Here is a 22,565-nt window from a genome sequence, read left to right as displayed (position 1 = left end):
AACTGGGCCCAGTGGCCCACACCTGTAATCCCAGCACTTCAGGAGGCCAAGGTGGGAGGATCACTTGAGCCTAGCAATTTGAGGTCAGCCTGGGCAACATAGTGAGACCCTGTTTCTACAAAACACAACACTGACTAGCTGTGGTGGCACATACCTGTAGTTCCAGCTACTCAGGAGGACCACATGAGCCCAGGAGTTGGAGGCTGCATTGAACTATGATCGCACCACTGCACTCTAGCCTGGGCAACAGAGAGAAACTGTAAAAAAGAAAAAAGAAACTATTTCATGTGGTTTTTTTTTCTTCTTTTTTTTGTAAAAAAGAAGAAAAAAAAACCACATGAAATATTTTGATAATTTACTGATTACAGCTATGTTAGTCACTGACATTGGTGACATTTCCACCTGTTTTTTAATTTCCAAAAACTAGTCAGCATCAAACTGCCATAGTGTATCAAACATCCTCTACAGCATCCGCACTAACTCTAGCTGCTCAGCTCTTTTCTATGCATGCAAAGTAGTAGTATCTACTACTCCTGGATGCAGGGTGTTATTCTCGGAGTGGGAAAAGAGGGAAAACTTCAAAATAACTCAATACAGACATGTCTACAAAGGGCTTATGGTCTAAATGCAATATATCAAGAGTTTCCAGAATAAAAAATATATATTTTGGAGAAGAGGGAATAGGAGAGAAACGTTCTGAATGACGTAATATGTGTTTAAACCCTTGAAAAATAGGATAAATATAGATGTAGTACAGTTTGGAAGAGTAAGGTAGGAAAGGAGTATTCCAAAAACAAGCACAGTAAGAAAAAAACAAAAAAACTCTTCTTAATGCAACAAAATAGCCCAGCTATCTTTAGTATTTATGTAATAAATACACCCAGCTTCAGTATTTATGTAAAGATTATCAGTTTAATAAGAACATGCCTTTTCCTTTACAATAAATTTTACAGCCAGGCATGATGGCTGACGCCTGTAATCCCCAGCACTTTGGGAAGCCATGACGGGAGGAATGCTTGAGCCCAGGAATTCAAGACCAGGCTGGGCAAAAGAGTCAGATTCCATCTCTATTTTTTTTTAATTATAAAATAAATTTTATAACATAAATACACATAGCAAATGAGTATTACAAATTAGCTTTCTGAGGTTAAAAAAATTAATGAAGAATATAGTCGGCCAAGTGCGATGGCTCATGCCTATAATCCCAAGAATTTGGGAGGCCACGGCAGGCAGATCACTTGAGGTCAGGAGTTTGAGATCAGTCTGGCCAACATGGTGAAACTCCGCCTCTACTAAAAATACAAAAATTAGCAGGGCATGGTGGCGCGTGCCTGTAATCCCAGCTACCTGGGAGGCTGAGGCATGAGAATCACTTGAACCTGGAAAGTGGAAGCTGCAGTAAGTCGAGACTGTACCACTGCACTCCAGCGTGGGCAACAGAGTGAGACTTTGTCTCCAAAAAAAAAAAGGTCATGTTTGCATTATTTACCTAAGCTTTTACATTAATAAGACAACTGAAATCCTTCATACTTAAAAAAAAAATTCCAGAAGTCTGAGAGTAGGCAAAACAAACAACAGCTAATTTATAAAATAATTGAAACTATTTGGGTCTCAGAAGTATTTAACCACTGGCATAACAAAATTTCCATCACCGTAATACTTAAATACCATGAAGTATCACCGGGTCCAGATAACCTCAAAGACATTTTTGTTTAAGAAGACATTCATCAAAGCATATTAAAAATTAAGCAAACTAAATAATTCCTGGTGATCACTGTAACACTGACATAGATCAGTATCAATTTTTTTCAAACTGTATCTTCATTGCAGAAATTTAATATTAAGAAGTATCTTAAATTCCATACCTAAGCTAAAGATCCAAAGTAATCTCTCATTTCCTATTCGCTCCAATTTTTAAGTGTCAATCACCAAATCAAATAATCCCATGGATGACACAGTATAACACAGTGAATACTATAATGGATGTGAAAAGACTTGGATTCTGCTTTTGCTCAACTTTAGCAACTTAGACAAATAAATCACTTCACTTCTGGGACCTTCAAGTTTATCAAAAGTAAAACAAGACTAGATAATCTGACTCTACGTTCTATAGATTAGCTCTTTTCTGTTTTGTTTTTTTGAGAAACAGTCTTGCTCTATCACCCAGTCTGAAGTGAGTGCAGTGGCACGATCGTGGCTAACTGAAACCTCAACTTCCCAGGCTCAGCTTCCCAAGTAGCCAGAACCACAAGTAAATTCCACTAATTTTTTAACTTTTGTAGACATGGGATCTCTCTGTTGTGCAGGTTGGTCTCAAACTCCTGGCCTCAAGGGGTCTTCTCACCTCAGCCTCCCAAAGTACTAGAATAATAGGCATGAGCCACTATGCCCAGCCATTAACATTTTATTTTAACCAATTCTGTTTGTTTTTGAGATCATTGCTAAATAAAAGTAACAGCAGCACATATGGAAGAAGCAAGCCGTCTAAAGAACTCCATAGGAACATTTGCAGTGTTTCATACAGTCTCAGACTTTCAAATGCAAAGAAAAAAACATAGGTTGTATCTGAAGACTAGCCTAGTAATATTTTGACCACACAAGTTACTTGAGTAGGAAAAAAATGGTAGAACAATTTAAGTGTTCAAGGAAAAATGCCACCACAAGAAAATCAAAATAAAAAACAGATGCTCCACATCCAGTTATTACTACATTACAGAAGCTTTTCATAGTTTTTCAGTACTCTTAAGAAACGCTAAAAGAAAATTTTTAAAAAATGTTTTCTTAACCATTTACATGTATACATGTTATTTTTTGCATCCTCAAACATGAAAAGAACCAAATATAAGATAATCTAGAGACAATTATTTGTGAATATAACTGATCTGCTCAACTATACTTCATAACTTTCTAGTATTTAGTAGTGCGCCAGAACATAAAAAGCACCTCATACTGGTTGAATAAGTGAGTACACAAAAATATACGAATCTCTACTCTACAAATTAAGACTCTACATAATAAATTCTGATCAGCCTTTACTTAGTTTTGTATCATAGTCTAGTAAAATCCAATATCTGAAGTAAAAGAACAGATGGAACTAAATATGCAAGAGTTCCATCATTCTCAGGCATCAATAAGAATTTGAAATTACAACTAAGCTAGATCACAGAATACAATTAAAACCAAATAACCAAAACATATTTTTTAAAAAACAAATAGCCTAACATTCACCTATATCAATCCCCAGTCTATCCAAAGGCCTTTGCCTTCTATAACAGATGGCAAAGGTAAGAAAATCTTGCCAATTCTTAACATAATTTTTTAAATGCTTTTAAGGCTGGGTGCAGTGGCTTACCCCTATCATCCTAGCACTTTGGGAGGCTGAGACAGGCAGATCGCTTGAGCCCAGGAGTTCAAGAACAGCCTAGGCAACATGGTTAAACCCTGCCTCTACAAAAATTAAAAAATTAACCAGGCATGGTGGACTGCGCCTGTAGTCTCGGTGACTCGGGAGGCTGAGGTGGAAGGATTACCTGAATTGGGGAAGTCAAGGCTTCAGTAAGCCGCTGTTCTTCAGCCTGGGCAAAAGAGACCCTGTGTCCAAAAAAAAAGAAAAGCTTTAAGAAAGTTATTGACTAACTTGCCTATACATTAATTTCATTATTTTTTTTTTATTAACAGGGTAGGCAAAACACAAATTTTACTCTTTTTTAAATTCAGCAAACTATTCAATTAAAAATAGGCCAGGTGCAGTGGCTCATGCCTGTAATTCCAGCACTTTGGGAGGCTGAGGCAGGCAGATCACGAGGTCAGGAGTTTAAGACCAGCCTGGCCAACATGGCGAAACCCTGTCTCTACCAAAAATACAAAAATTAGCTGGGGGTGGTGGCGGCATTCACCTGTATTCCCAGCTAATCAGGAGGCTGAGGCAGGAGAATCATTTGAACCTGGGAGGTGGAGGTAGCAGTGAGCCAATCACGCCACTGTACTCCAGCCTGGGCAACAGGGTGAGATTCCGTCTCAAAATATATATATATATTTTTTTTTCTGAGATGAAATATATGTATATATATTCATCTAGAGGCCATGGAGAGAATCACAGCTATATAGATATGTTACAGAAGATAACAGGTGTATTCTGATAAAATGTAATGTGAATACGTTGTTCTAATTAGAATCCTATGTTTATTCATTCAACAAAAATTTGCAGTGTCAATCTCTCTCTCTCTGTCTCTCATGCTCTCTCTCTCTCCTCCCCCTTCACCACCACATGGTTCCTTAAACATAAAGATAAAATTAGAGAAGGGCCTATCCTGCTCTCAAGAGATAAAACAGGTACATAAACACCTACAAGATACGAAGTGTAAACGCCATAAGAGATGTGCAGAAAAAGCATTACAGGATCCCAGAGGGAGCTGTTACCACCTCACAGATATATAATCCCTTCAACCTGTTTAAAACAACTTACTAACTATTAACTCCCTTTAGGCTCACAACAGCCAACTCTAGGAGAACAGATGTTTACCTAATATTAAAGATGAGGAAACTGAAGCACAGAAAGGTTGATTATGTTCCAAAATGTCACAGTTACGGGAAGAAATCAAGTGTCTTTGTATTATATTTTCTCCAGGCCGGGGGAGTAGTTCAACATATGGCAAGTCTTTTGTAAACGGAAAGAGTATTTTAGTATTTTAAGTAATCAGTTCCTAGTGTGAGTATTTTCTACATAGCTATATCCATATATACAATTAATCTTGATTTCCATTAACAGGTGTGGTTAAAGCAAGGCCAAGCAACTGGGTACTATAAATATTAAAATAAATAAATAAACTTCCACCGGATGTTAACAGAATGAGAAAATAAGATACAAGATTTCTCTCTCCAGTAACTTGTGGTTACTTCTGTAATTGTTACCCATTCTAAAACTGGTCTGCTTCTGAGCTCGGGCAAGTACAAGTTGGTTCATCCAATAAATATCTTCATGAAAAGGTACATAAAACATTTCAAAAAGCTATTAAAAATTAAACAATGCCATCAACTCTTCAGTTATCCACAGGACAATCACACGTGATCCAGCATCCGCAGCTATTGATCAAGGTATGTTGAACGAATGAATGAATGTTTGTAGGCATTTTTAAGTCCTGGGCCTGTTGCGCCTTGCACACTGCCATGTTCAGCCTTTTATCATTGCCTCACCGGGGTGCACACAAGGAATGTAAATTTCAATATAATTAGGATATAATTAGAGAAGTAAATCTAATGCAGGTTTACATACTAATCCCAAAGATTAGTATTACCTATACCACTACTCTCCAAGGTTAACTCTGTTGAAGAGGCACCGCGGCATGCAACATCACATAAAGAAAATTGACACTTCCTGAGCAAATAGTTTTCGTCCATATCACTTATTCCCATCTATTCCTTTAATACATGACTACTCCTGGTCCAGTTAATTTGAATAATTCAGTCTCCTCTCCATAAAGCCTGATTTTAACTACAGTTTCTCACATCCCTCTCTACCCAAAAAGGGGTGCACTCATGGACTTCGCACAAGAAAACACCAACAATAAACGGCAGAGGGTATAGGGTTCGGATCTTTGCCATCTCCACCAGTACCTAACCTTCGCCATTACACCCTGAAGCGGTCTGTTAGAAAGGTGAACTAATTTACTCTGCACGCATTTGCCACGGCTGTCACCCTCCCTAGCCCCTTCTACACTCCCAAGTCGGCCACCAACTCCGCCTCAGTGAGCCTAGGCCCGCCACCTGCGCCGGCCCCACCCGGGGCCCCGGCCGCCAGCTCTCCCTCGTGGGCCCTGCAAGGCTCCGCACGCCCCTCCGCACAGGACACCTCGGGGCCGGCCCCGGCCCGGCCACAGCCCATTCTTCCTCCAAACTCCATAAGCCTCCAATAGCCCAGCCCGAGCTCCCCGTCGCGCCCGGCTCTCCCCTGGGCAGCCAAGGGGAAGAGGCTGGCGGCCAAGACAGGTCCCGACCTGGCCAGGCCTGCGACACCCCCAGCACCGCGGAGAAGCAGTCCCATGGGCTTCTGCCCCGGGAGCCCTCGGAAGACCCCGGACTAGCAGGAGCCCGGAGGCCGGGGTTGCAGGCTCCAGGGCCTACTCACTGGGAGCTGGCGGAGCGTGGGAGCCGACGTGCGCCCCGGCCTGAGGAGTGGGACGCAGCCCCAGCGCGCGGCCCTACGCCGGTACCTCGCTCGGCGCTGCGAGCCGGGCGCTCACTCCAGTCGCTGCCGCCGCTGTTGCTGCTTCCCCACCTTGGCCGCCATCTTGACTCAACCCCTCTCCCTCCCCCCAGCCCCGGCAGCCGCGGCTAAGGCGGCTCCGGCGCGGGCTCCTCCTCCTTCCGGAGAGTTGGGAGACCGACTCCCTCCGCTGGCGGTGCGCCTCTCCTACCTCGGCGGAGCTTCCAGGGTTGCGCCGCGCCCGGTCCCCTCACGTCTCCTCTAGGCCTGGCAGCGGCAGTCCTCTTGGATGGAGACGGGGCCGGGCAGCGCCCAGCCGGATTCAGAGCGGCTGCCATCGTGCCCCAGGCCTGTGCGCAACCCCCCCCCACCCAACGAGCCAATCTGTTCCCGCGTGCCCGAGGCCTTCCCCGGGCGTGGGAACAGGAAAAACGCCAGGCCGTGCCAGGGACCCTGCAACCCCTCCGCTGTGTGGCGGGACGGCGGTGGCTGCAGAGAGGGAGGCCGGATCCCCCTCGTGGCTGGGAGCCAGAGGGGTGCATTTCGACCTGCCCAACATACTTTATAGGGCTCTGGCTGGAATTCGCACCCAAGTCCTCGCTGAAATCCCGGGCGAGGCCAATTTGTCCCAGATGTTACTTCTTAATCATAAATAACTAGCAAGAGGAGTCTGTGGCCCTCGCGACTGTGAAGTGCATTCTTAGCTTCCCTCTGCTGGGGAAATGACTGGATGGTTCCTCGTAACCGCACGCATACTTACCTTGAGAAAAGCCAGGCCCGACCGGGCACGGTGGCTCACGCCTGTAATCCCAGCACTTTGGGAGGCCAAGGCGGGCCGATCACCTGAGGTCAAGAGTTCGAGACCAGGCTGGCCAACATGGAGAAACTCCTGTGATAACCTGCTTTTTGTTAGCTTAAACGGACTCTCTTTCTTAGCTGAGAGCTGTTCAGGCTTCTTGTTAGCTTCTTGAGCCGGACAGACTCTATCTTAGCTTCTTCATTTTAGTTATTCCCCTCTTTAAGTATGTAACTGTCGTATGTAGCTGGGGCAGGATAACACTGGGCACATCCTGGAGTGCATTTGCTAATAAAAGGCTGAGTTGAGCGGTACCAGCAGAGCCTGAGAAAGAAGGTGCTTTCGAGTACCCAGAGCCCCCATATGTGTAAATTGTATGTCTTTTTATGACAGCTTTAGCCCTTGCACCTGGTACTGTTTTATTTCTCACGTACTAGTTTATCTTTTAACTTTTTGCTTTCTCTGCATCTGTGAAAAAACTGCTTCAGCTAGTTTTCCCCCTCCCTTTTCAAACTAGGGTATAAAAAAATCCCCTAACTTTTGGGCATTAGCAACCTCTCGGTTGCCTGCTAAAATAAGGGACTCATAATTCAATCTCAGAGCGTGGCGCATTCCTTAATTCGCTTGGGTGTAATACTCCGTCTCTACTAAAAATACAAAAAATAACCGGGCGTGGCGCCTGTAATCTTAGGTACTGGAAGGGGCTGAAGTGGGAGAATTGCTTGAACACACGGGAGGTGGAGGTTGCAGCAAGCCTAGAATACGCCACTGCACTCCAGCCTGGGCGATAGAGCCAGACCCAGTCTCAAAGAAATAAAGGGCCAGGCGCAGTGGCTTATGCCTGTTATCCCAGCACTTTGAGAGGCCGAGGCGGGGCAGATCAGGAGGTCAGGAGTTCAAGACCAGCCTGGCCAATATGGTGAAACCCCATCTCTAGTAAAAATATAAAAATTAGCTGGGCTTCGTAGCGCACGGCTGTAGTCCCAGCCACTCGGGAGGCTGAGGCAGAAATCGCTTGAACCCGGGAGGCAGAGGTTGCAGTGAGCAGAGATCGCGCCACTGCACTCCAGCCTGAGCTACAGAGCGAGACCTGTCTCAAATAAAATGAAAAAAAAAAGGCCATCCAAAAGTGAGAAGGAAAAACAAAGCCGGTTTATCTGGCCGTTTTGGAAAACTGTCATCTGGATAACGGGCTGTCTAACCCTGTAATTACGAGAAAAACCCAAGTTTTAAGAAACGAGTTGAAGAAGAGGAACTCTTCCTACAAGAAATGGAAGTTTATATATAAGACGCTTCCCTTTAAACCGATTGTACAGTGTGGTAGGACTCGGATAGGAAACTGGACGGCAAGGAGACTTTGTTAAAACACAAGAGAACCCCTAGCGTAAAGCCTCAAGCCTCCGGAGCATGTCGGCGGAACGGACTTAACCACGGAACCCCACTTCCCGGGTGCAGTTTTCCAGCCGGAGTCAGGGTCAGAGGCAGTCTTTCCTACTGCGCAGGCGCGGTGCTACTTACCCATTAGGGAAGCAATGTGGCTACTGTGCCTGTCAGCGGTGATCCTGGCATGGGGCTTCCTATGGGTTTGGGACTCCTCAGAACGAATGAAGAGTCGGGAGCAGGGCGGACTGCTGGGAGCCGAAAGCCGGACTCTCCTGGTCATAGCGCACCCTGACGATGAAGCCATGTTTTTTGCTCCCACAGTGCTAGGTTTGGCCCGCCTAAGGCACCGGGTGTACCTGCTCTGCTTCTCTGCAGGTAGGAGGCCACAGGAGGGGAGATGGGAGCCGGGACTGTGACGGGGATTTCGGTGCTAATCGATCTCAGTTGCCTTCTTCACAAAGAGTGACCTCTAGGGAGCTAAGTGAATATACGGAAAGTCTTACCTCTGACCCCCTCACGGGCTGGGGACTGGAACGGCCGGTTTATCAGGTGGGTTGGGCGACATCGGCAGCTCGCGTACTACGCAGACAGGATTGAGGAGCAGAGAAACAGTTGCAGTTTGTTACATTCAGTACCTGCATTTCCGTTTGGAACCACACTGTACTTGTTATTCGGTGGAACTTCTTTTTATTTGTAGAAGGAGCAAGAATATTGACCTTACTTACTACAGTGTATGAAACAGAATCTATGCTGTATCATGCCTGCTCAATCCTTAATTTCTGATGATAGCAAAAGACCTTCCTGCTGCTTTTAAAATGCAACTTGTGCTTGTAAGATGCATGTGTCAAATTGAAGAAGTAGACTTAGATGATTAGGTAGAAAATAATTTCGTAGGTGGTTTTAGAGTTCAACTCCACCCAGCTTTCAGTGAGGGAACCTTTCAAATAATAGATTTTTGCTTTTAATAGAAAAAAGATCAAATGACAAAGCAAATATTGACCATCATGCTGGAATATGGTGATAATTGAGCAGTTGTATAAATGAAGTAATTGAATTGTACACATACAATGGGTGAATTTTATGGTATGTAAAATTATACCTCAATAAAACTTTTTTAAAATTGCCCATGACCTCTTTTCCCATTTGCTTGTGTGTCTTTCCAATTCTTTTTCTATACAGCTTTTTCACAGAAATCACATATTATAAAATTTTATATTATTTTTACTTAACATTACTTTTCCGTTTACTTAGCAAATACCTATTAAAAATTAATGTGCTAGGCCTTATTCTATGCCCAAGGGATACAAAAGTGAACACAAGCTAGATTAAGAGCAGTGTCCTCATGAAGCATAAAACATCTCCCATATTAATTAAATCTAAATGTATAGCCTGTTAAATGGCTTCATCAGGATAAAACCTTAGTCATCCTTTATTGTTTGTATATTTCGAGGGTTTTTTCCTAGTTTATTGAAAAGAGCAGAGAACATCTTTGTGTATATTATTTCATTAGTATTAATGTCTAAAATTGGCTGTTTTAACACTCTGCATTCAAAGCACATTCCTGAAAAACCATATACCAAGTCTTCCTTTTTTTTTTTTTGAGACGGAGTCTCGCTCTGTCGCCTAGGCTGGAGTGCAGTGGCGTGATCTGAGCTCACTGCAGCCTCGGCCTCCCTGGTTCAAGTGATATTCCTACCTCAGCCTCCTTAGTGCTGGGATTACAGGGATGCACCACCACGCCCAGATAATTTTTGTATTTTTAGAAGAGACAGGGTTTCACCATGTTGGTCAGGCTGGTCTCAAACTCTTGACCTCTAGGAATCCACCCACTTCAGCCTCCCAAAGTGCTGGGATTACAAGTGTGAGCCACCACACCTGGCCTACCCATTTACATTCTTACTGACACTAATGAGAGTATCCATCTTAATATATTACTTTCTGTAGCATTGACTGATATTTTTTATAAATTTATTGATTTACTATCTTCTCTCTCCCCCAATTTTTTTTTTTTTTTAAAAAGACAGGGTTTCACCTTGTTGGCCAGGCTGGTCTGGAACTCCTGACCTAAAGCAGTCCACCTGCCTCGGCCTCCCAAAGTGCTGGGATTACAGGCATGAGCCACCACGTCCGGCCCCCCAGAATTTTTATTACCAGTAAAGAGTAAACCATTTTACATATTTATTGAGAATTTGAGTCCAAGCACTTTTCTTCTAAATTTATGCTCTGTTAAGGATATTAACTGCAAATAGTTGCAAGTAATAGCACCATTTTTTCTTAGCTTTTAGGTTTGGTGGAGTTTTTCATTGTTGTTGCAGTTCACTGCAACCTCCAACTCCCAAGTTCAAGCAATTCTCCTACCTCAGCCTCCCAAGTAGCTGGTACTGGGAGCTGGCGCCTGTGCACCAGGTGCCGGTCTAATTTGTATTTTTAGCAGAGCTGAGGTTTTGCCATGTTGGCCAGGCTGGTCTCAAACTCCTGACAAGTGACTGCCCACTTTGGCCTTCCAAAGTGCTGGGATTACAAGTATAAGCCACCGCACCTGGCTAACTTTTAGTTGTATTTGTATTTTATATTACAACTATAGAAGCCAAATTATAAGCAAGTTTGTTACAAGATCTTCAACGAGAACCCTAGTTTTGCAAAATGCTATACATACAGCTCTTTAATAAACTTATCCTTATTTTCAATAGGTTCATAAAAATTTAAGACCAGAATTGAAAATTTTTTCAAATAAACCATATAGACTGGGCGAGGTGGTTCTCACCTGTAATCCCAACACTTTGGGAGACTGAGGCGGGTGGATCATGAAGTCAAGAGATTGAGACCATCCTGGCCAACATGGTGAAATCCCGTCTCTAATAAAAAATAGAAAAATTACCTGGGCATGGGGTTGTGTGCCTATAGTCCCAGCTACTCAGGAAGCTGAGGCAGGAGAAGTGCTTGAACCCAGGAGGTGAAGGATACAGTGAGCAGAGATCGTGCCACTGCACTCCAGCCTGGGTGACAAAGCAAGACTGCATCTCAAAAAAAAAAAAAAAAAATATATATATATATATATATATATAGAGAGAGAGAGAGAGAGAGAGAGAGAGAGAGAGAGAGAGAGCGCACACGCACATGGACTTGGCACTGAATATTTTTATTGTCTTTTATTATTTCCTCTGAATCCAACTTACCATCTTGTTTTTTCTTTTATGTTATTTATTCTTTATTTCTTTATTCGGGTTTTGTTTATTATTTTTGTTTTTTTTGATGCGGAGTCTCACCCTGTCACCCAGGCTAGAGTGCGGTGGCTCAATCTTGGCTCACTGCAACCTCTGCCTCCTGGGTTCAAGGAGTTCCTCTGCCTCGGCCTCCTGAGTAGTAGCTGGGATCACAGGTGCTCACCATCACACCCGACAAATTTTTGTGTTTTTAGTAGAGACAGGGTTTTACCATGTTGGCCAAACTGGTCTCGAACTTCTGACCCTAAGGTGATCCACCTGCCTCGGCTTCCCAAAGTGCTGGGACTACATGTGTGAGCCACCACACACAGCCTGTTTGTTTATTTTATAAAGATGGGATCTTGCTCTATCCTCTTGACTGCACTGCCAGCTCTCATATCAGGTGACAGAGCAAGACCCTGTCTTTATAAAATAAACAAAACATTAATAAATAACATACAAGAAAAAACAAAATGGTAAGTTGGATTCAGAGGAAATAATGAAAGACAATAAAAATATTGAATGCCAACTGCGTGCTCTATATTTTTTACTTGAAAAAATTTTCAATTCTTGTCCCCAATTTTTATGAACATAATGAAAATAAGGATAAATATGAAATATAAATAAAACTGGCCAGGGATGGTGGCTCACGCCTGTAATCCAAGCACTTTGGAGGCCAAGGCGGGTGGATCACCTGAGGCTGGGAGTTCAAAACCAGCCTGACCAACATGGTGAAACCCCATCTTAAAAAAAAAAAAAGAAAAGAAAAAAAGAAATATAAATAAAACTAAAATCTGGCCAGATCATAGTTCCCTGCAGTCTCCAAGTCTTGGGCTCAAGTGATCCTCCTGCCTCAACAGCTGAGACTACAGGCGTGTGCCAGCACACCCAACCTTTTTTTTTTTTTTTTTTTTTTTTTGAGGCAGAATCTCACTTTATTGCTCAGGCTGGAGTGCAGAGGCGAAATTTTGGCTCACTGCAACCTCTGTCTCCCGAGTTCAAGAGATTCTCCTGCCTCAGCCTCCCAATTAGCTGGGACTACAGGCGTGCTCCATCATGCCTGGCTAATTTTTATATTTTGGTGAGACGAGGTTTCACTATTTTGTCCAGGCTGGCCTTGAACTCCTGACCTAAGGTGATCCGCCCAGCTTGGCCTCCCAATGTGCTGGGATTGCAGCATGAGCCACCATGCCCAGCCTAAAATTACTTTTTAAATTCACAATTCATTCAAACGTGTTGATTAAACATTCTCTATACTGCTGACTTAACATTCTAATATGAAAAACAGGAAGCTAATAATTTGTAATATAATGAAAGCTATGATATTTTGATGGAGAAAGTACTATGGACCCAAAATGGAAAAAAGCATTAATTCTCTTTTCAGGGGTTTAGATTAAGGAAATCTTCTCCAAATTGGTTTTCTTTGGAGCTGGGCTTTAAAAATAGGAGTAGCTATATATAGCAAGCAAGCAGTAGTAAAGGGATCAGTAAATCTTGGATTCACATGAATAATTCATTATAACAAGATCTCCAGTTAAAGGGAAGAGAAGCAGCAGGGAAAAAAATAATAATTTTTTTGTTATTGGTGACTCATTTCATCATGTCAGCAACTCTGTGAGGTAGGTACTATTGTTATTTCCATTATACAGATATGGGAACTGAATCACAAAGTTTAAGTAACAACCAAAGTGACCAGCTACAGTGTAAAGGAGCCACGACCCTGTGGTTCTTATCTGTTCTAAAACCATTAAACCCAATCCGCCTCTTACATTGCCTTGTATGCCTTGTCAGTTGATGAAATATCTAAACTGATTCCCAGTATATGTTAACATTAGTTCATCCAGCTGCTATTATAAAAAAAAAAAAACACCAGACATGGTGGCTCACACCAGTAATCCCAACACTTTGGGAGGCCAAGGCAGGTGGATCATGAGGTCAGGAGTTTGAGACCACCCTGGCCAAAACAGTGAAACCCATCTCTACTAAAAATACAAATATTAGCCAGTTGTGGTGGCACATGCCTATAATCCCAGCTACTTGGGAGACAGGCAGGAGAATCACTTGAACCCAGGAGGTAGAGGTTGCAGTGAGCCAGAATTTTACCTCTGCACTCCGGCAGGAGGATCACTTGAGTCCAAGACTTGGAGACTGCAGGAAACTATGATCTGGCCAGATTTTAGTTTTATTTGTATTCCATATTACAACTATAGGAGTCAAATTATGAGCAAGTTTGTTTCAAGATCTTCAAGACAAGCCTAGATTTTATTTGAAAAATATCATAGGTAGAGCTCTTTAATAAAATTTATCTTTATTTTCATTAGGTTCATAAAAATTTGGGACTAGAATTGAAAATTTTTTCAAGTAAAAAATACAGAGCATGCAGTTGGCATTCAGTATTTTTATTGTCTTTTATTATTTCCTCTGAATCCAACTTACCATTTTGTTTTTTCTTGTATGTTATTTATTAATGTTTTGTTTATTTTATAAAGACAGTGTCTTGCTCTGTCACCTGATATGAGAGCCGATAGTACAGTCAAGAGGGGAAAGGCTCTAGACAGAGCAAGATCCCATCTTTATAAAATAAACAAACAGGCTGTGCGTGGTGGCTCACACCTGTAATCCCAGCACTTTGGGAGGCTGAGGCAGGCGGATCACCTGAGGGTCAGAAGTTTGAGACCAGTTTGGCCAACATGGTGAAACTCTGTCTCTACTAAAAATAAAAAGTGCAAAAATTAGGCTGGCATGGTGGCGCATGCCTGTAATCCCAGCTACTTGGGAGGCTGAGGCAGGAAAATCACTTGTACCTGGTAGGTGGAGGTTGCAGTAAGCCGAGATCAACAGGAGCTTTTTCACCTTTATATGATTTTCTTTCTCTCCCTTTTTTTCTTTCTTTCTTTCTTTCTTTCTTTTTCTTTCTTCCTTTCTCTCTCTCTGTCTGTCTTTCTCTCTCTCTCTTTCCTTCTCTTTCTTTTTTTGTAGAGATGTTGCTATATTCCCCAGGCTGGTCTTGAATTCCTGGCCTCAAACAATGTTCCTGCCTTCCAAAGTGCTGGGAGCTGGGATTATAGGCATGAGCCATCCCACCCAGCTTCTTACTAATACCTGTATTTTTTGAGACACAGGGTCTCACACTGTCACCCAGTCTGTAGTGCAGTGGTGTGGTCATGGTTCACTATAGCCTCAAACTCCTGGGCTCAAGTGATCCTCCCACCTCAGCCTCCCAAGTAAGTGGGACTACAGGCATGCCCAGCTAATTTTTAAAAATTTTCTTTTGTAGAGACAGGGTCTCACTATGTTAACCAGGCTGGTTTTGAACTCCTAGCCTCAAGTGATCCTCCTGCCTCAGCCTTCCGAAGTGCTGGGAATACAGACATGAGCCACGTTGCCTGGCTTTGATTTTTTTTTAATATGAATCTATTACCTATTTAGAATAAATTAATTTATAATTGTTTTAATAAAATAAAATTTATACCTTCATAACTTGTGATGTTTACAAAATATCTTTACTTTGTTTGCAAAATATCTTTACTTTGTATTAAATGTGATTATGATTGCTAGTTATGACAGAAGTATGTCATGGGAAGACTAACATACAATTATGCATGAGCTTATACATAAACACAAACATAATGTAGTTTTACATCTAGAAATTACATTAATTTTATTATTTTCTGTTTCCTAGAATAATGGTCTCAAAACTCTTTGGTCACATTTTTCTATTGGTAAAAAGTGATCATATATTCCCATTAAATGTATATTTATTTACAATTTATTGTAAGTACACAGATACCTTAACTAATGTGTACATTAAAAACATTAACAAAAACTTACATTTTAGAAAACAAAGTAAACAAATTAGAGGGAGACAGCTGAGCAGCATGGTTCACGCCTGTAATCCCAGCACTTCGGGAGGCCGAGGCAGGCAGATCACGAGGTTGGAAGTTCAAGACCAGCCTGACCAACATGGAGAAACCTCATCCCTACTAAAAATACAAAAAATTAGCCAGGCATGGTGGCACATGGCTGTAATCCCAGCTACTTGGGAGGCTGAGGCAGGAGAATCACTTGAACCCGGGAGGCGGAGGTTGCAGTGAGTCAAGATTGTGCCATTGCACTCCAGCCTGGGCAACGAGAGCGAAATTCCATCTTGGGTACCTGTATCCCAGCCACTAAAGAGGCTGAGGCAAGAGAATTGCTTGAACCCAGGAGGTGGAGGTTGCAGCGAGCCAGGATCACACCACTGCACTACAGCCTGGGTGACAACAGCAAAACTCTTCCTCAAAAAAAAAGAAAGATAATTAGGGGGAGACATTCTAATGCTTTTCCTCCACCACCCCAAAAGATTATTTTGTGCATCCCAGGGTGCACCTGTCTCACTTAGACATTGTTCTAGAATGTATCAATTAAAGCTGCTGAAGGATCTCAGACATGTGTTCTGTTGAAGTGCCTACACGTTCACCAAACTTAATGAAAACAGTTAAAATGGTCCTTGACTTCAGCTTCCAGGACTGTTAGAAGTTCCTTAATTCACACACAAAGCAATAAAACTGGCCCCAATAAAACACATTAGCCTCAATCCTAAGCAGTTTTTGATAACCATAATCATAGGCTAATTTGCACAGCCTCTGAACTTAGCAATTGTGACACTAATGTACATGAGACTATTTATCACAAAAAATCAAGTAATCTAGGGAGAAAAAAATGGGAGAGGGTATGTGTAGCAATTTTTTTAAGTCACAAAATAGTTTCTGACTTTAAAAAATGTATAAAAAGATATGATAAGGACAATACAAAACTAAACCTGTTATCTGCAGTCTTTTTAGGATTAGTCTCTATTGAATATAGTGTAATGACTTTCCTATCTGCCTTCAAACCACTCAAAGCTAGCACTAGAAAGACCCTTGCCAAAGTTGAAAGGTTTCACGTGAGAGTTTTAGTAAACTTAGCAAAACTTAGTTTTACTAAGAGAAAAACTAAGGTAAGCGGAACCTCTCTTTTTGTTCATAAGTGTCTACAGTGTGCTGGATATCAGGGATGATACAAAGTTAAATGAGACCATGACTTTTAAGATCAATGACATTTTTTTTTTTTTGAAACTGAGTCTCACTCTTGTCGCCCAGGCTGTAGTACAGTGGCATAATCTCAGCTTACTGCAGCTTCCACCTCCTGGGTTCAAGTGATTCTCCTGCCTCAAGCTCCCAGGTAGCTGGGATTACCGGCAGCTGCCACAACACCCAGCTAATTTTTGTATTTTTAGTAGAGATGGGTTTCACCATATCAGTCAGGCTGGTCTCGAACTCCTGACCTCAGGTGATCCACCTGCCTCGGCCTCCCAAAGTGTTGAAATTACAGGCATAAGCCACCAAGCCTGGCCAGTGACATTTAGAAATTAATAATCTGATCATGGAGAAAGTTTATACTTATGAATAGAATACCAGAAATTATTGCTCTAGAAAAGGCCTCCTAGAGGAGATGATTTGATGTGGATGATGAAGATGCATTGTAATTCAGGAAGAAAGAAAGGAGAAGAGGAGGATGATAAACATAAAAAGGTCAGGGAAAGAAAACCAACACAGTACCTAATTGGATCCTTTCATATCTATATATTAATGTAATCATACATATAATCATAATCTCCCAGAAAGCCATATGAAATAGCCACTATCAACTAGGCACCATGGCTCATGCCTGTAATCCCAGCACTTTGAGAGGCTAAAGCAGGCGGATGATGAGGTCAGGAGTTCCAGACCAGCCTGGCCAACGTGGTGAAACCTCTGTCTCTACTAAAAATGACAAAAATTAGCTGGATGTGGTAGTGGGTGCCTGTAATCCCATCTACTTGGGAGATTGAGGCAGGAAAATCACTTGAACCTGGGGGGCAGTGGTTGCAGTGAGCCAAAATTGCACCACTGCACACCAGCCTGGGCGACAGAGCAAGACTTGTTTCAAAAAAAAAGAAATAGCCATTATCCCCACTTAACTGGTGAAAAAAATATAAGAAGTTTAGTAATTTGCACAAATCAGACATGCGTTATTTGCTGGAGAGTTGAATTAAGAGGTGCATTAGCTGGATAGTTGCTAAAAATGAGTGCAACTTAGATGATACCAAAATGTCACTGGATTATTATTTGTAAGGATACAGAGGAGTTTTATTTACCAGAACTATTCTTAGGGAACATAGTATATGTGTTGGGAACATAGAGAATATATAAGTTGTTTGGTGTGCCAGTGGAATCAAGATCCCCTTGGGGTATGCTGGATAGCTGGCTGTGAAACTCTTCAAAAGAGCATGCTTTCCTAAATGGTTTCTGCACATTTTCCTGTAATACTCAGGAGTACCAGCCTTTATTTTCTTTTTCATTTTCTGTACCAACAAGAATGAGCTTGGAAAGCCTCATCCTTAAATCAATGTTAAACAGTTATTTGAGGACTATCAGTGAAGAGGAGCCCCACTTGTTCTGAGTACCCATACTTGGGTTGATCCTAAATCTGCTTAACTTCAAAGTTAGTACCCTTGGTTGTGTACCATGCTGCCTCTAACGTGTGACTGAAATGCAGACAGACAGATAGGTAGATAGATACAGAGATGGGAAAGAATTGTAAATTGTGGTTCTAAAGATTGTGCTACTGGTAATCTTCTCACAGGAGTATCCTGGTGTTGTGTTTTCTTCAACTTTGTATCATAATCACACATTTTCAGGCAACTTAAATCCTTTAGGGAACAAAAACAGGATAAGAATGAGTGAATAGCTAGGTCTCCACTGTTAAAGAAATCTACCAGTATATATTTGTTATCCTCAGGAAATTACTACAATCAAGGAGAGACTCGTAAGAAAGAACTTTTGCAGAGCTGTGATGTTTTGGGGATTCCACCCTCCAGTATAATGATTATTGACCACAGGTAATATATTTTTTAACAATGTAGAAATTTATTGGCAATAAATATGCAGTGGTATACTCAAAAGACACCCAAAAAACTAATGTGAGTGGCTAAGAACATCTTGTATGAAAAGTCTAAATGTGGTGTGGTGGCTCACACCTGTAATCCCAGCACTTTGGGAGGACGAGGCCAGTGGATTGCTTGAGGTCAAGAGATGGAGACCATCCTGGCCAACATAGTGAAACCCCATCTCTACTAAACATACAAAAATTAACTGGGTGTGGTGGTGGGTGCCTCTAGTCCCAGCTACTTGGGAGCTGAGGCAGGGGAATTGCTTGAACCCGGGAGGTGAAGGTTGCAGTGAGCCAAGATCATGCCACTGCACTCCAGCCTGGTGACAGAGCAAGACACCATCTCAGAAAAAAAAAAAAAAAAACAAGTTTGGAATTGGAACTTTTGTTTAAAAGGGAGCAAAAAGAAAGAAAGAAAAAAAAACGACAAAATGTTTTTTTATAAATTTCAAAAATACACAAAAGCATAAAGAACAATATTGTAAATCCCCATGTGCCTATTACCTAAACTCAATATTATCAAGATTTTGCTATACAGTGCTTGTTTCTTCATCTGTCCCTAACTTAACATCTTTTGTGTATATGAAGCATTAAAAAAAAAATAATCCAGCCATCAGGTTTTTTACCCCTAGATAACTAGGTCTGTGTCTGTTAAGAAGATGGGACAATTTTCCTATAGCTACAGCCATTATCAGTACATTTAACCATATATTTTTTCTTTTTTCTTTTTCTTATTATTTTACATTTAACCATATTAACAATATGGTTACTATTGTAATTACTATTGAATTACTGTTATTGTTGATATTGTTAATTTGATGGGGTGTTCTGTTATGAACACCCAGTTCATATCAGAATTTCTTTAGGTAGCTCAAAAATTTCTTTTCACAGTTGGTTTACTCAAATCACGATCTTGACAAAGACCACATATTGGTTGATATCATTTAATTCCCCTTTTCTCCATTCATTGGTGGATTTGTTGAAGAACCTGAATTATGTTGTCATACAGAATGTCCTATATTCTGGATTTGTCTGTTTGTTTCCTGTATGTCTAAGTTCAGGCCTAGGCTGGAGCGCAGTGGCATGATCTCGACTCACTGCAACCTCTGCCTCCAGGGTTCAAGTGATTCTCTCACCTCAGTCTCCCAAGTAGTTGGGGTTACAGGCACTCACCACCACAGCTGGCTAATTTTTTGTATTTTTAGTAGAGATGGGGTTTCATCATATTGGCCAGGCTGGTCTCGAACTTCTGACCTCAGGTGATCCGCCTGCCTCAGCCTCTCAAAGTACTGGGATTACAGGCATGAGCCACTGTGGCCGGCCTTTTTTTTTTTTTCTTTGCATACTGCAAATCAGATTTGGGTCTAACTTTTTGGAGGGCAAGAATACTTCATAGGCTGTACTATGTACTTTGTATCATATCAGAAGACGTGTACTATCTGATTGACCTATAGTGAATCTACAGTTGATCAGTGAGTTCAGATAGCAGTGACTACCTTTGTTTTAAAGACCCCCATTAACCTTTCATATGTTCTCATGACTGTTGCCTGAGTCATTATTGAGCTAGAAGTTGCAAAATGCTGAGTTTCCAATTGTCTCACATATTCTATGTGTACTAGCTGTAATTCTTTTGTAAAACAGAACTTTCACTATTAATTGGGGCTACTTTGTTTCCTTGCTGTATATAATAATATGAAACAAAAAGACAGGATAGATGCTTAATTTTTCCCTTTGATTGATATTTTCAGAATAAAGAGTCGATACCCTGTGTACCTACAGTTGTGATCTATTGCTTTTCTGTTTCTTGAATGGGGAGGACACTTTTAACTTTCATTAGGAACTTAGGTTTTTTTCTGTATATGGTGTTTCACGTTCAGTCATATGTTCTCTAACACTAAATTGTCTCATGTTTGGCCAGTGAGTCTCTTCATGTTGACCTATATGTCCTTTTGATATAATCTCTTTGTCTTTTATGATTTCCTTCCTTGCTTTCAAGTAAAATAAGACTTTCCAGTACTATCTTGTATGCTTTCCTGCTCCAGTTCTGAAATGAGCTATTTCTCCAAAGAGCCTTTGTCTTAGTAGTGAATGGTATTTAGAAGACATAACCAGCATAGTAGGAGTGTTCATTGCAATAGCGTTATTATTCTCATTGCTACTTGACCTTTATAGTGAACAGAGCTAGGAGGTATGTTTTTTGTGTGCTTTGGATTTTTTAGAGACAGTATCTAACTGTTACCCAGGGTGGAGTGAAGTGGTGTGATCATAATTCATTGTAGCCTTGAACTCCTGGGTTCAGGCAATCCTCCTGCCTCAGCCTTCCAAGTAGCTGGGACTATAGGCACGTGCCACCACACCTGGCTAATTTTTTTTTTTTTTTTTTTTTTGAGATGGAGTCTCACTGTCACCCAGGCTGGAGTACAATGGCTCTATCTCAGCTCACTGCAACCTCTGCCTCCCAGTTTCAAGTGATTCTCTTGCCTCAGACTTCTGAGTAGCTGGGATTACAAGCATGCACCACCACGTCTGGTTAATTCTTATATTTTTAGTAGAGATGGGTTTTCACCATGTTGGTCAGGCAGGTCTTGAACTCCTGACCTTGTAATCTCCCCACCACGACCTCTCAGTCCTAGGATTACAGGTCTGAGCCACCGTGCCTGGCCACACCTGGCTAATTAAAAAAAATTTTTTTTTGAGACAGAGTTTTGTTCTTGTTGCCCAGGCTGGGGTGCAGTGGTCTGATCTCCGCTCACCACAACCTCTGCCTCCCAGGTTCAAGCATTTCTCCTGCCTCAGCCTCTCCAGTAGCTGGGATTACAGGCATGCACCACCACACTCAGCTAATTTTGTATTTTTAGTAGCGACGGGTTTCTTCATGTTCATCAGGCTGGTCTCAAACTCCTGACCTCAGGTGATCCACCCACCTTGGCCTCCCACAGTGCTAGAAATTTTTTTTTTTTGACATGGAGTCTTGCTCTGTCTCTGGGCTGGAGTGCAGTGGCACAAGCTCAGCTCACTGCAACCTCCACCTCCTGGGTTCAAGTGATTCTTCCGCCTCAGCCTCCCGAGTAGCTGGGACCACAGGCACGTGCCACCACGCCCAGCTAATTTTTTTTTTGTATTTTTAGTAGAGATGGGGTTTCACCAAGGTGGCCAGGATGGTCTCAATCTCTAGACCTCGTGATCCACCTACCTTGGCCTCCCAAAGTGCTAGGATTACAGGAGTGGGCCACCACGCCCGGCAGTTTTTTGTTTTTTTTTTTAGACAGAGTCTTGCTTTGTCACCCAGGCTACAGTATAGTGGCATGGTCTTGGCTTACTGCAACCTCTGTATCCCAGATTTATGTAATTCTCATGCCTTAACCTCTGGAGTAGCTGGGATTACAGGCCCTCCCCACTACACTCAGCTAATTTTTATATATTTGGTAGAGACGAGGTTTCACCATGTTGGCCAGGCTGATCTCAAACTCCTGACCTCAAGTGATCCACCTGTCTCGGCCTCCCAAAGTGCTGGAATTACAGGAGTCAACCACCACAACTGGCCTAATTTTTTTTCTTACTTTCTGTGGTTTGTACTGGCCTAATTTTTACTTTTTTTTTTTTTTTGAGATGGAGTCTTGCTCTGTCATCAGGCTGGAGTGCAGTGGTGTGATCTCAGCTCACTGCAACCTCCACCTCCTGGATTCAAGCAATTCTCCTGCCTCAGCCTTCTGAGTAGCTGGGACTACAGGTGTGTGCCACCATGTCCAGCTAATTTTTTTGTATTTTTTGTAGAGACGGGGTTTCACCATGTTGGCCAGGATGGTCTCAATTTCTTGCCTTCATGATCCACCTGCCTCGGCCCCCCAAAGTGCTGGGATTACAGGTATGAGCCACTGCACCTGGCCTTAAATTTTTTATAGAGAGGGGATTTTGCTGTGTTGCCCAAGCTGGTCTTGAACTCCTAGCTTCAAGCCATCTTCTCATCTCATCTTCCTAAAGCACTGTGATTACAGGCATGAGCCACTACACCTAGCCTATATATATATAT

General features: G+C 42.1%; 2 protein-coding genes across 51 annotated transcripts in view; one reads left to right on the top strand and one right to left on the bottom strand.

Moving 5' to 3' along the window:
• The window catches only part of NCOR1 (nuclear receptor corepressor 1), a 177,086-nt gene extending 170,391 nt beyond the window's left edge, over positions 1 to 6,695 (bottom strand). For 21 of the 50 annotated variants that reach the window (XM_078373199.1, XM_078373204.1, XM_035300200.3 and 18 more), the window contains exons 1-3: positions 6,125 to 6,294; positions 3,531 to 3,591; positions 155 to 257 (exon numbers count right to left, since the gene is read on the bottom strand). The gene's annotated coding sequence lies outside the window, so the exon portion shown is untranslated. Of the gene's footprint in view, positions 1 to 154; positions 304 to 3,530; positions 3,592 to 4,522; positions 4,658 to 6,124; positions 6,295 to 6,413 lie in introns of those variants that run through there. The other 29 variants (XM_035300192.3, XM_078373207.1, XM_078373219.1 and 26 more) reach the window with 6 other exon arrangements.
• A 1,823-nt stretch (positions 6,696 to 8,518) lies between these two features.
• PIGL (phosphatidylinositol glycan anchor biosynthesis class L) overlaps positions 8,519 to 22,565 on the top strand; it is a 118,192-nt gene continuing 104,145 nt past the window's right edge. The window contains exons 1-2 of the mRNA XM_078373251.1: positions 8,519 to 8,756; positions 18,386 to 18,485. Of these exons, the coding sequence (XP_078229377.1) occupies positions 8,531 to 8,756; positions 18,386 to 18,485 (326 nt within the window). The 5' untranslated portion in view covers positions 8,519 to 8,530. The remainder of the gene's footprint in view (positions 8,757 to 18,385; positions 18,486 to 22,565) is intronic.

This window comes from Callithrix jacchus, chromosome 5, assembly GCF_049354715.1.
Source record: "Callithrix jacchus isolate 240 chromosome 5, calJac240_pri, whole genome shotgun sequence".
NCBI lineage: Eukaryota > Metazoa > Chordata > Mammalia > Primates > Cebidae > Callithrix > Callithrix jacchus.
The sequence above is the reverse complement of the archived record's forward strand: the minus strand, read 5'-3'. Positions and strand labels throughout refer to the sequence as shown.